The sequence below is a fragment of the Anguilla rostrata genome, chromosome 11 (assembly GCF_018555375.3).
Source record: "Anguilla rostrata isolate EN2019 chromosome 11, ASM1855537v3, whole genome shotgun sequence".
Lineage (NCBI taxonomy): Eukaryota > Metazoa > Chordata > Actinopteri > Anguilliformes > Anguillidae > Anguilla > Anguilla rostrata.
The window spans coordinates 14974354-14987033 of NC_057943.1; the positions used below are offsets into that span (position 1 = coordinate 14974354).

At 42.6% G+C, this 12680-nt stretch overlaps 1 protein-coding gene across 3 annotated transcripts in view; it reads left to right on the plus strand.

The window, feature by feature from the left end:
• The window catches only part of lamb2 (laminin, beta 2 (laminin S)), a 36275-nt gene that overhangs the window by 507 nt on the left and 23088 nt on the right, over positions 1–12680 (plus strand). For all 3 annotated transcript variants that reach the window (XM_064298165.1, XM_064298164.1, XM_064298166.1), the window contains exons 2-4: positions 213–279; positions 10883–11055; positions 11712–11847. In XM_064298165.1, the coding sequence (XP_064154235.1) occupies positions 249–279; positions 10883–11055; positions 11712–11847 (340 nt within the window). In that variant the 5' untranslated portion in view covers positions 213–248. The remainder of the gene's footprint in view (positions 1–212; positions 280–10882; positions 11056–11711; positions 11848–12680) is intronic.

Here is a 12680-nt window from a genome sequence, read left to right on the forward strand (position 1 = left end):
TGTGGACAACTTTGTGTGCAACTTCTTCGCTGTGAAGTTTTTTGTTTTGTTTTGCATTTGGACCTAGTTTATTTAGTTTTTAAGTAATGTTTATTTAATGTTTTCGCGTAAAATTGGACATATGCAGACTCAAGCATTCAAATCCTGGTTGTTAAACTGACTGGAGGAAAAGAAATGCTCTGCCGCTTATATTTTCATTTTTGACATTTCAGGTAAAAGAGAGAAGCCAAAGAATTTTTGAACCCGACATGCACGGGTTAATTGTATTATTCGTATGTGGTAAGTAGCCTAACTTTTGAAAGTGTTTTCAGATGGTTTCAACGTAGTAGGTTATCCTTTTTTTCAAATGTCATTAAGGTGTTCCTACACATCATCCCCTATATTTGTAAATGCGTGTCTGTGTCTGTGTGTGTGTGTGCATGTTATCTTCTCCAGCAAGTTCTGGAAAAATAAGACAGTGTGGTCTAAAAATATTTTCTCATTTTGTTTAAAGACTTTTCCCTTTTACCTGATATTCATTTTATAATAATAATAATAATAATAATAATAATAATAATAATTCCACGCCGTGTTCTTATTTACATAGTGACGTTGAACCCAGATCCACAGGTAGGCACTTTTTTTGCACAAATGTAATTGAATAGCAGCACTGCTGTCACAGTGCGTGCATGAAAATGCTGCAGTAACAACATAGAGAACAGAACTGACGCCATTCCGGTCAGCCAACGTGAACATTTTACAAATGTGTTATGCCAATAGTCATAAACACTAGTAGACTTTTTGGAAGGCATTTTCACATGCCTTACAAGTCAACGTGCCGCTTTCAGGTATATCCGTCCCTTTGACCTATTTTTATTGCTTGTCTCAATTGCCCCGTTTTGTGTTATTTGAGGATATATCTGAAGTTTGCAGGAGATAAGGAGAGGAATGCTTTTTCCACTGCTTCATCCCCATGGCTCAAAAATAAACATTCTTTTTTTAACCTATGCCTCTTTATATGGCCAGTATCCCAGTTTGAAACCCTTGGGTCTGCTCTGTACCACACACACTAGTCTGATATCTCATGAGGTGGGGGTGTGGGTTTATTTAAACTGTAGGGTGCTTTGAGTCACCCACTATCCTGGTGCAGAGCTTTTTATGTTTATTGCCCTCCTAAAAGGGCCTGGCTAAACCACAAATAGCATCTTAACCCAGAGACCCTCAGTCTTCCTGGGTGGTTTATTTTAGCATTGTGGCCCTGTGGCTTTTGGTGGTGGGGGTGGGGAGGGGGGGTCCAACAAGTGCCTCTGCATTTGTTTCTGAGAGGGTTAATTCTGTGTTCTTTAAAGCTCGTTTTAAATACTGTTTCATTTTTAATGGATGACAAGGCGTAGATCAAGCTGAAAATATTTTTTAAAATTTCATTTTCAACATGCGCTTTACAAAAACATGTCTTTTGTGATTCCCGTTTGCTACTGAATCATGTTGTAAATGTGCCAGTCCAGTCATTTAGGGCATTTGAATGGAAGTCTCTGAAAATCACACATTTTTGAAATCCATTTATTAGGTCCTTAAAGAGCATGTAATGATGTGTGATAGAGTGTGAATGTGGAAAGTGAATGTTAATATTTGCTCATTATTTTAACTGATAGGATCAAGTTTTGGTGTGAGACATTTTAAAGGCATTTTGATACACCTGGATCTTTCTCAGATGAATTTAAATGGTTTCTTGTCACAATATGTCAATAGGAAACAAACTTGAATTTGAATTAGAATTTGATCTTTCATTGCATTGTTACTCCTCCACTAGGCACCCAAAACAAGAGAGGGGATAAGCGTATCATTAATGATGTTACAAAATAATTTGTAATGAAAGAATGACCAATTGTTATATTTATTATATAATTACTGAGCAAAAATACAGAAAATCCAAAAAATATCTTCAGTTTTGAATACACCTATCATAACTTTATGCAGATAAAATGATCAAATAAATCCGTTTTCATGACCATAATCAGAGTTTTCCGTAATCAGGGTAAGATTGCTATATTAGTGTGCATGTCATGTATTATACATTTTTTTTTTTTTTAATTGGTGAAAATCAAATAGGATAGATGTTGGGAACTACAGAAAAAATTTATACAAAGAGAAGTTATATTCGTGATTTAATGCCTGAGTACTACACTAGATGAAGGACAAAGAATCTCTCAAATAACAAAAACAAAAACACATAATTGGTCCCAGGTGCCAAATATACAGGGTAGAACTGTATGGAAGAGACATTGGCTCTTTTGTGTGAGGGAAGGTTCGATTGAAACTTAATTTTCTAAAAGGAGTTAATTGGGTGCAGTACAAAAATAGTTCTGTAGGGCTGTTAAAGGCAAATATCATATTAACACAAGTAAGTTTTTATGCACAAGTTATTCATTCTTGGAATAGTCTACCAGAACTCATATTGGACCATCGGATTGTTCAGATATAGGCTTGAAATAGTGCTATGACTTGACACATTGATGAGCCTTGATGGTCTGAATTGCCTGCTTTTATCATTATCTTGTGTTATATTCTCGAATAAAGGAGTTCTCAAATTTCTGAAACTATAACCAGGTATATTTAGAACAAGATATTATTTCTGATGGACTACAGAAGGGACTGGCTGGCAGTTTCAATCATTTGATGTCTGGAAGTGCTTCCATGTTCTCTTTGTACCTATTGGGATTTAAAACAGCTGTTGTCAGCCATTCTGATAGAGTAACCACCACTCATATTAATTTAATAGCAGTGTTAGTTTATTGTAGAATTCACGATGACTCACAAAAGGATTGAAGTCAGTATTGTTTGTGCTCAGAGTTAGTTTAGTGGGTTCTACTGTGACAACAAAGAATAAGTCTGCAAGTTAATATAAACTACATTCAGACTCTGCAGAATGCTTTTGAATGCAGTTTTAGTATACAATGGCCACATACTGCACTGCTCAGGTGTGTATGGATGCCAAGATGGACGGAATAGAAAATGTGTTGTTGAGCTGTGACTGAAGCACAGTGAAGCGCCCACGTGCGCTATAGACAGTAATGGCCAGCGTGTGCTGTGGGTGTTCCCTTTCTTCTGCACAGGAGCTTCACTGTTCTGATATGTGGACCAGATGGAATTGGTGTGCTTCTCTGGGGTCATGCGTGCTCCGCTGGGGGGGAACAGGCAGGTCTAACAGAGGGGTGGAGCAACCCTCTGAGACTCAGGCTTGGAGAGATGTAAAAGGCATTAGGGCAGCAGCTCTGCAAACCTCATGACTATTTTTTATTTTTTTTTAAAGAATCCATCTTCAGGATGTATCTATTAGCTCTTGTCAGCTTTACTTTGATGTCTCGCTCTCTTTTGTTTCTCTCTCTCTCTCTTCTTTCTCTCTTTCTCTCTCTCTCCTGTTGTGCTCTTGCAGTTCTCTCTCTCTCTCTCTCTCTCGCTGTCCTCTTGCAGTTCTTTACCACTTTGTTACCCTTGCAGACGTGGCAAAGTCTCTGCTGGGTCCTAACTGAACAGCTTTTCCTTCTGATTTATAAAGTGAATGAGGACCCAGTGTTGAGGAGTGATGGAGGGGTCTGTGAGACTAGGGAGAGCTGCTCTGTGTAAAGGCTGCAATGACCTGCTGGTAGCCTGGCGGGCCTGCCAGCGATGCTCTCCGAAGGGCCCAAGCCTGAGGCAATTATTGAGCAGCTCAGTACCATGTTGACAGGCCCCGTGAAGGCTGTCTGCATGTGGCTGGCACAAACCTGCACTCAGTCAGGGCTTTTCAGCCTTTCTGGGCGTGGAGAGGGGCAGGTGGAGAAAGTCATTTAATAAGTGAAATAATAACACTTACAAAGCGATATTTTCAAGAAGTCTGTCAAGTCAATTCAGTAAACGCATCTATTTTGCTCCAGCTAGTGATGGCTGTCTCATAGCCTGTGTTTAACCCGATTCTGCCAGCCTCTAGAATCCTCTAAATGAATGCTTCTTTGCGTGAGTGACAATGTTATAGGGGATGTGTTGTGATACAAGTGTACTGCAGTAATTTGAATTGTCTTTTGCTTCCATTGTGGGCCCTCCCAAGTGCTCAAACGATCCTGTGCAGACAGCGGATATGCTTGTGCTTGTGCAGGGAGACAGTCTTTACCTCCCACATGCATCTCCAAGGAGATTAGCATTCGTGGGGAAAGTACAGAGTGTTCATGTGCACCACAGTAAATGAAAATGAAAGGCTTGTTTGAAGGTTTTTTTATTAAAAGGAAGATTAAATTAGTGGCTTGTAAAGTGCGAGTCCTACTTTACATATACCTCCCCCCAAAAAGCAGATTAAACAGAGGAGGAATAACTTTCCTGAACGGATGAATGCCTAACCCACAGATGAAAGAGGAGAGTCTCTCAGAAGCTTTCTGTTTCTCCTCTTGCTTTGTAGCGACCTAGGCTCTATTTCCCGTGGGGTCTTTGTTTGTCTTTTTTTTTGGAGTTTAATTGAGTGGCGTGTTTAGATTTTTTTTTTCTATTTCCTTTTACATTTAGCAGGTGTTTGTACCTGTAATTCCTCTGTTCTCTTTAGGCCAGGTGAGGATCAAGCCATCGCCCCTGGCAATGGTAGCGACAAGCCTGAGATGTGTAGGCAGAGACTCCGGAACTGTGGCTCACAGAACAATGGGCTGGAAAGCCTGCCAGAACACTGCACTGCTGTATGGCAGAGAGAGGAGGGAGCGGGGAATTGGAGGATGAGGGAGGGGTTCGCAGAGGGAACAGGTCTGTTTATGTGTAGGAGCAGAGATGAATTAGCTTCCCCTCCCCTCCGCCCCCAAGGCAGTGAATTTCAGAAGGTCTGAGAGGGAAAAGGAAGTGGAGGAGGAAGCAAAGATTACTTCATGTATGCTGTGCGTCTGATGGGGCTTTTGAGAATAGATCAATGCAGTTTTCTTACAGTGCCCTTGCAGGCTGTGCTGGGCATAGGTATCTCTGGTTGGCATTTGTAGGGTCCTCAGTTTTAGGTTGCAGTTGTAAATCATTCGTTCTCATGGAAGAACAGAGCTGGTCTTTGTGTGGTTCTCACACAGGCAACCTATTCTGCCCTGAGCAGACTGGGAAATACTCATTTTGGCAGTGGTGTGACTGATATCTCCATATTTTTCCTCTCAATTCCCTCCCTCCCTTTCTCTTTCTCTCTTTCACTTTCCATTTTTTTTATCTCTTTGCCCGACTCTTCTTGTCTCCCTTTTTTTTCTCTTGAAATCCCTGTTCAACTAAATTTGGACTAAGTTTTTAAAACCTTTATACCCTCTTTCTTACTTTTGCTTTCTTACTCAGTCTTTCTCTCACTCTCTCTCTCACACACTTGCCCATGCTGATTATTCTTTGTTCCCATGTTAAAACCAGATGGCCTCAGTGGTCCCAAAGCTTCATGGATGATGCCCGTTCACACAGCTCTCTCATTAAGTGTAGACCGTGCCTAGAGCCTCTCCAGCAACTCTGCCTCATCAAAGAACAGCCTCCTGCCACCTTTCCCACAGCTGCCTCCCTGTGCATAATGATGGGGTATGGCAAGCAGCTCATAGAAAACCAGTTGCTATTGAACACAGGGCAACACCTTGGCCTAACTTTCCTCGGCGTGGTCAGCCAAAGCAGATGCTCGTTAGACAATTTTAGGGAGACCTGTAATTGTGAAGCATTGTGGAAATGGCCTTGTCTACTTTCGGGCACGTTTCAGTCTGTTTTATTTATCTTTTCCTGGAGCTGAGGTCTGCTGCAGTCATCAGGAATCATTGGTTCTCTCCCCCATGGTGCCGCCCCCATCCTTATCCCAGAGGACGCCTGAGGAAAATAGGAAGGCCTGTCCAGCCTATCACAGGTTTCCCCACTGTCTTTTTCCTAAGCTCTGTCCCCCCCTGTTCAAACTGTACTTCACCACTTCACCAGGAGGAAAAGCCAAACCTCCCCATGTCTTTTCACTCTGCAGTCAAGAGGGATTCATTGGCAGGAAACAGACCATAGAAATAATTGCTCCATTTTGCAAAATAAATTGAGGACAAATTCTTTTGCCTTTGTTCTTAGAAGTGCTTGTTTATTGGTCTTAATCCCAGCAGGGTGAAATGTAAAATCATTGCCCGTTGTGCTGTGTGTTTTTGTAGCTTAATGTTTTAAATAGGTTTTATTTAGAGAATTCTGATTGGCTGTTATTTTTGGTTTGATTACATGACAATTAACCTCTTCCTGAACGAAGGAGGGATACTCAGAGTCCTAAGTATTTTTATTGTTGCTCCTGGATCAGACATGAATTTAAACAGAACTAAAAGAACTGGAACCACAAGAACCACAGCCCTGGAATTTCAAACGTTGCGCTAGCCAATCTTCTTAACCTTCTTTCGTGCCATATCACCACGGTTGTCTTCACTGAAGCAGGGAGCAGAGTGCCTCCAAAAGTACTCAAACATGCACATTTGCTCTTTTTGATTTAAAATACTCCAAGTGTATCACATGCATTCTTCCGCCTAGCAACTCACATGTGCAGCACTGGAGAGGCCGGTGCCTGCCAAAGTAGTGGGCCTGGATTTGCAGTGGAACATCTGCTTTGCATCTGTGGGGTGTGAGAGCGGCTGTCAGGGCCCAGCCTGCCAGAGCCGCACGCTCACCTGCCAGCCCCTGGCTCCTTTCAGCGTTACAGATGTGTGCAAACTCAATCAGCATTTGGCACACTCTTTTTAACCTCAGGTTTGATCAAGGGCAGATGTCCCTGGTACCAGGCTCTGAGCAGAGGCCTCTGTTTTCTCTCCAGAGCCAGACTGGCCGCTCCCTGAGGATTCACGATTCCCAGCGAAATTCCCAAGATTCCGATGGGGAGGGAGAGAGCCAGGAAGACTGAAATGAAGGGGTGGGGGGGGGGGGGGGGGTGGGTTGCATTGGCTCTTTTGTCATTGGGGTGGCCAACACAGTCAATGGTGGATTAGCCAAAATGAGTGGACTGAGGGAAAGTGTTGAGCTAATTACTGAGAGAGGGTAAAAAATGTTGTTTGACAACAAATGGTGTTTTTTTTTAAATAGTCTTTTGAGATTTCTGGAGTTTTTCAGTTTTGCCAGGCTGTATTAAAATTATCTCAGTAATTATTGGTTGTTCCCATGGTCACCATAAACTACCAGAGACTTCTGGCCAGTTTTTTATTTGCTCTGCTCTAGTTCTGATGACATGATCTATTATAGTCTATTATAGTTTTATTTATGATTATCAAAAATAGTGTTCTATTGATTTTTGTTCTGTCATTGGCAGCTCACAAATTTTGACACATAAATTATATCTATGGTAGAAACAATGTTTTGCCTGATGACATCTCTTTTTTCACTTGAAAAGATGTTTATTTAGTTGGTTTAGTTTATTTTATGTTAGGCTATTTAGGAAGTGTGTGGCAGCCTGCTCTGTCCCTGCCACTCAATCATCCTTGAATGTGCCGTCTTAGTCACATAGCATCCTCTTGAATGTAAACAGAACACAGCGATGTGTCATGAGAAATTAGGCTTATTTTTTTGGAACCATGCAGGGCAGCATTCATGCTCTCTTCCTCCCCCCACACCCACTCTAGTGAGCCCTGAGCTAAAAAAAAAAAGAAAAAACCTTGTTCAGAGTAGTGAGTGGGTTTTGGGGAAAAAAAATTGGCTTCCAGCTAATAAAGCTGACAGGCGGACTAGTATTAATCCCATCCTGCGAAACATTTCCCGGTGAAATGACGGGCTCTAATAAGCATACATACCACAGGGTGAGCCCCTCCACAAAGACTCACTCTTTGTCCCGTCCTCTGGCCTGACAGAGAGATTAGTCCTGCCGTTCAGAATGGAGGCCAACAAGGATGCTGGGAAAGATTCTGTCCAGAGTCATTGGGTTTGTTTTAGCTATAGATGGAACAACAACACACTTTGAACTAGAGAGACACTTTAAAGTATACATGGAATCAGAATCACCCCAATTTCCTGAAACAGAAAAGATCTGTACTTTTTGTATTAATTACGTATTGCCTATTTTTCGGAAACTGTAAAATGCAGCACTCATTCTCACCAGCACTAATACTGAAGTGAATGTTAACTGCGTGTTGAGTCTCCTACTGTTGAGGTTTGCCCAGTTGTCATCATATATCAACTGCACGGAGAATCTGAGAGCAGTGTAACAGACCCCTGAAATAAAACTGAGGAAGGACAGCTCATTCTTAGTGCGTTTCTCATAACAGCAGTGCTTTGTTAGGTTGGAGGTATTTTTCATTTTCAGCTGCTGGCTGCATTCCTTGCCGTTTTCCCATTTATGGCTAAGACCAGTGACTGGCAGGAGCCTGGTGCAGTGAAGCTCTGCAGGACAAGCATCTATCTGCCTGATACCCTTGCGTGCAGTTATTACAAACAGGGATTTGGTTGTCAACATTATGTAGGATTGTGTAAATTAGTTATGGCTGTAAATGAGAAGAGCGATGTAAAGAATGTCATGGTACTCTATATGATCTTGTGTGAGGAAAACATGATGGAATGACAGAAATTTTTTAAGATTTTAGAATTCTATCTGGGCTGAAATCAAGCCTAACACCGTGCTCTCTGTCAAGCCAATGTCAAAAAGAGGAGGGTATTTATAAAGTGACACTGTGGAGTGTTAGGGGTATAGCCACACCTGTGTTGCAGGTACTGAGGTGTAGAGTGCTGGGGAAGTCTGTGATGGGGAGCTACAGGATGATAGTGTTTTTGGGAGCCCAAATTGCAGCACAAAATTGCTTGCCTTTGACTGCGTTCCAGTGACGAAAATAGATATCACGTTGCGCCTGGATGGTTTTTCTCACTGTCTCAACAAAAGCTGTGAGTACACACAGGCCTCTCTCTCTTTCTCTCGTTCTTTCTCTCTCTTTGCCCTCTCTTTTTGTCTCCTTTCTTTCTGCTTCCATCTCTCTCTTACTCCCCTGGACAGTCTAAAGTTTGTAGATCTGACAGCTGTAGGTCTTAGGTTATATATTCTGGTAAGAGGCTTGCTTTTTGTCCTTCATCCTCCCTTGGTTGGTAATACAGTCATTGCAGTGATTAGCAGTAATTGCGAAAACAAGTTCTGTGGTTTTACAGTAATTGCAGTGGTCTGTGCAGCGCTAGAATTATCAAAAGGGAATTTTCTGGCAGCAGGAAGGGAACTGAGATAACATTTCTCTGGTTTTGAGATAACAGCCAATCAGTACCAGAGCAACATTATCTATGCAGGTGGAACTTATTTTCCCACATGTGGATCCAGTTACTATCAGCTTAAGCAATTAGGAAGGCTTATGGACAGGGCAATTATTGATTAAATCATTTTGCAGTGACCTTTAGCTTATTCCGCTTCCTGTGTCACTCAGAGTGGACCATATTCGTGCCTTTTGTTTTTGAATGAAAGGACTACAAGCCAAACGTGAAGCACATTTGTGCTACCCTTGACAGTGGGCGAGCGGGGACAGGTTTTGTGTAGGTCATGTACGGGACAAGGCGGGTGGTTTGCAAGGTGCAAACCCGGTCTTGAGACAGGAGCACAAAGGCCCTGTGTTTTTGGCCCACTTGCTTGGAAGACGAGCCAATGTGTATGTGGAGCCTGGATGCAATGTGAGACAAGCACTGGTGTTAGGCAGCACATTCTCGGGGAGCCGGATGAGCTGTCAGGTTCTTGTTGATAGCCTCCGGATTCTTCTCTGAAAGTTTCTGTGGCATGCTCTTCCAAGGTCATTCGGGGCAGCTCTGAGAAAAAGGATCTGAGGTCCTCTGATATATTACCATTTTATGTACATCTGGTGATTGAAAATGTTCACTGGAAAAAATGCATGCGTGTACAGAATTTGTTAGTATTTCTAACTGAATGTGAACATCAGCTGTTCCAGATAAACTGTCTGTCAGGTATTAAGCCCCGCCCCCCTTTCCCTCGGAATGCTACTCTAATATAGCCCCCCTTCCCCCCTCCTCGAGGCACTGTTTATTTCAGGATGTGGGGCAGCAAGAATGTTTGATGTCCTCTGGGTGTCATAAAAATTTATTTTAAAACACACATATGTGGCTACTCTGTTCTGTGTGCCTACTCTGCCCTTTGGTAAGACCAGGTTAACTTTGCATTTGGCCAATGGTTTGCCAAGGTGCTATGGTGATAAGACCTTTTGTTAGGGCCATCATTCTGATAACACTACATGTTCTGAAGGAATGTATGTAATGTTGATATTGTACCAGTGCAGTTGAATGTTAGCAGCTCCAGATGAGCTAGCAGATCACGTGGTTCAGCTTCATGATGACTGACATCTGAATGTAGCTTTTTATCTTCCGGAGACAGAAGGCTTTAAACAGATCATGTTCCCCCTCCTTCTGCTTTGTGTCAATGCCGCCTGCCTTCTGTCTACAGAACAATCTGTTGCTGTATTTTTGCATTCAACAAATTGCTTTATTTGGACAGCGGCTTTCAACGAGATCAAATATATAATGGTTGTTTCTCTTGTCATCTTTAATCTTCAGATTTGAAAGCATGTCAGTATTGTGCAACAGTTTTCAGTAACTGCAATTTGTTCAGGGTATTTTGTGCAGAATCATAATTATTTCCAAATTTAGAGAGGAGACCCTCACTTTTTTACTAAGGAGAGTAAAAACGTAAATAAACATTTGTGGTGTTGACAAGCCATTAACATATCAACTAACCAATTTTATTAATTTTATTTAAATTATGTGAAAATGAATTGTGGTCATAGTTATCATTATTATTTTTAAATGGTGTTGTTTCCTAGAATGCCAATGGAAGTGTCTGGCAGTTGAATAAAAGCAAATGTAATGTGCATGTATTATAAATTGTTACAAAGTGAAATATCTTTCCCTGAGTGTTAGCTGATATAGTTCACCTAAACCACAACATGAACTGAAAATATCTGTGTTCCAGCCCTGGCTAGTTCAGTGGCTGCTCAGGAACCAGACCAGGCCCACGGCTGTACCCATGGTAGCTGTTACCCGGCGACTGGTGACTTGTTAGTAGGACGAGAAAAGAAACTCAAGGCTTCATCCACTTGTGGCATGAGAAGGAAAGAGCCCTACTGTATCGTCAGTCATCTACAGGCAAGTTGTCGTCATACCCCCAGGCCTTCAAATCACTGGTAATCCAGCACATCCATACAGTGGCTCTGTTCGTGTACCACCATAGTGATGACTATCACCATTACAGACCTCCACGTCTCCACCAACTGATGCCTTTCCTCTGAATGACTCAAATGCCATTTAGTACCTGGCTGCAGTCAGCTAGGGGATGGTCTGGATTCAATCCAGGCCATCAGGAACATCAGTGTATGATTGAGTGCTGCAAATAGATGCACCATGCAAGAGCCCTGAAAATGTGCCACATTAATAACAAGCAATGGAAGTAGTAGTAATTGCATCCTTTAATTAGTATCAGTCTCTAAAGAATTCCAGTTTTTGTCCTCAAAAATCCATATATCCAATTTAAGAAAAAAATAGCAAGAAAACAGTTTCTGCTGTTCTATTAGTACTGTTTAGTCCGAAGTGACATTAAGCTGCGATCGATAATTAAGTGTCGCTGGTAATTCAAGAGCAGTCAACAAGTCATTAAAGATTTGTTCCTGCCTGTCCGTTATTTCTTTTTGTTTGTAAACTTGTCCCAGAAATACAGACCTGCAGACTTGAACACTTGAGTGTGAAATGTTCGCAGAGGGCTTCCTCCTTTTAACCCCCCCCTCTTTGAAAACCCTCCCCTGCAGGATGAAAAGAAGTGCTTCCAGTGTGACTCCCGGCGGCCATACGATCCGGCCTACAATTCCGCCAGCCACCGCATCGAGAACGTCATCACCACCTTCAAACAGCACCGCAAGAAGACCTGGTGGCAGTCAGAGAACGGTACCTTTTACAATCATATTCAGTCTTCGTGTATTTTTGTCTCTGCGCAGCGGGAGAAATCCTATTCTATATTCTCAGTAAGTGTGGTATACACCATTTAATGCCCGTGTAAAAGGACAGTGATTCTCCAACACATTGTCAAAGTTTAGTTTTCATTATTCCTCTAGATTTTGTTTTTTTCTGCCCAGTCCAAGAAACCCAAGTCTGTCGCGATGAATGAAGTTGCCTACTAGCAAGATACCGAGTTCCATGGTAACATAGAAACAGAGTGTCAGAGAGAGAGAAGAAGAAGGAGAGAGGGAGTGAAGGGGCCGTGGAGAAAGAGGGGAAAGGGTTTCCAGGCGGCCGCCCTCTCCTCCGCCTGTGGGCCACAGAGACGCATCCGTGAGCACCGTGCGGGTCTCCCTGCAAAGCTGGCGCGGGTCTGAGTACCACGCTGTTCCGAGCGAGACTGCACTGTGTCCGTTAAGACCGGCTGCACAGATGTTGGTAATTACAGGCTTGGTCTCAGCGTGCCAGTTCACACTCTACTACTGGGGCTGGGGAACACCCTTCAGCGGCGGCGCGCTAACAGATGTCCTGTGTTGTGGCGTGTCCGCACTGATTTTTATTTGGACCGCGTATCGCACGCAGCGAGACTTTAATTGCCGAATGCAATGGAACTGGTAAATGGATTATTATGTGAGGCGACACAAGGCTGGTATACAATCAGCGACAAACAGTCAGTTATTCCATGGCCCCTGCTCAGAACAGGAACTGTCCTGAACATTAATGCAATGCTACACAGTCCAGCTTGTGGCCCCGCCTGCAGGAAACAGCCACTATTTTTGAAC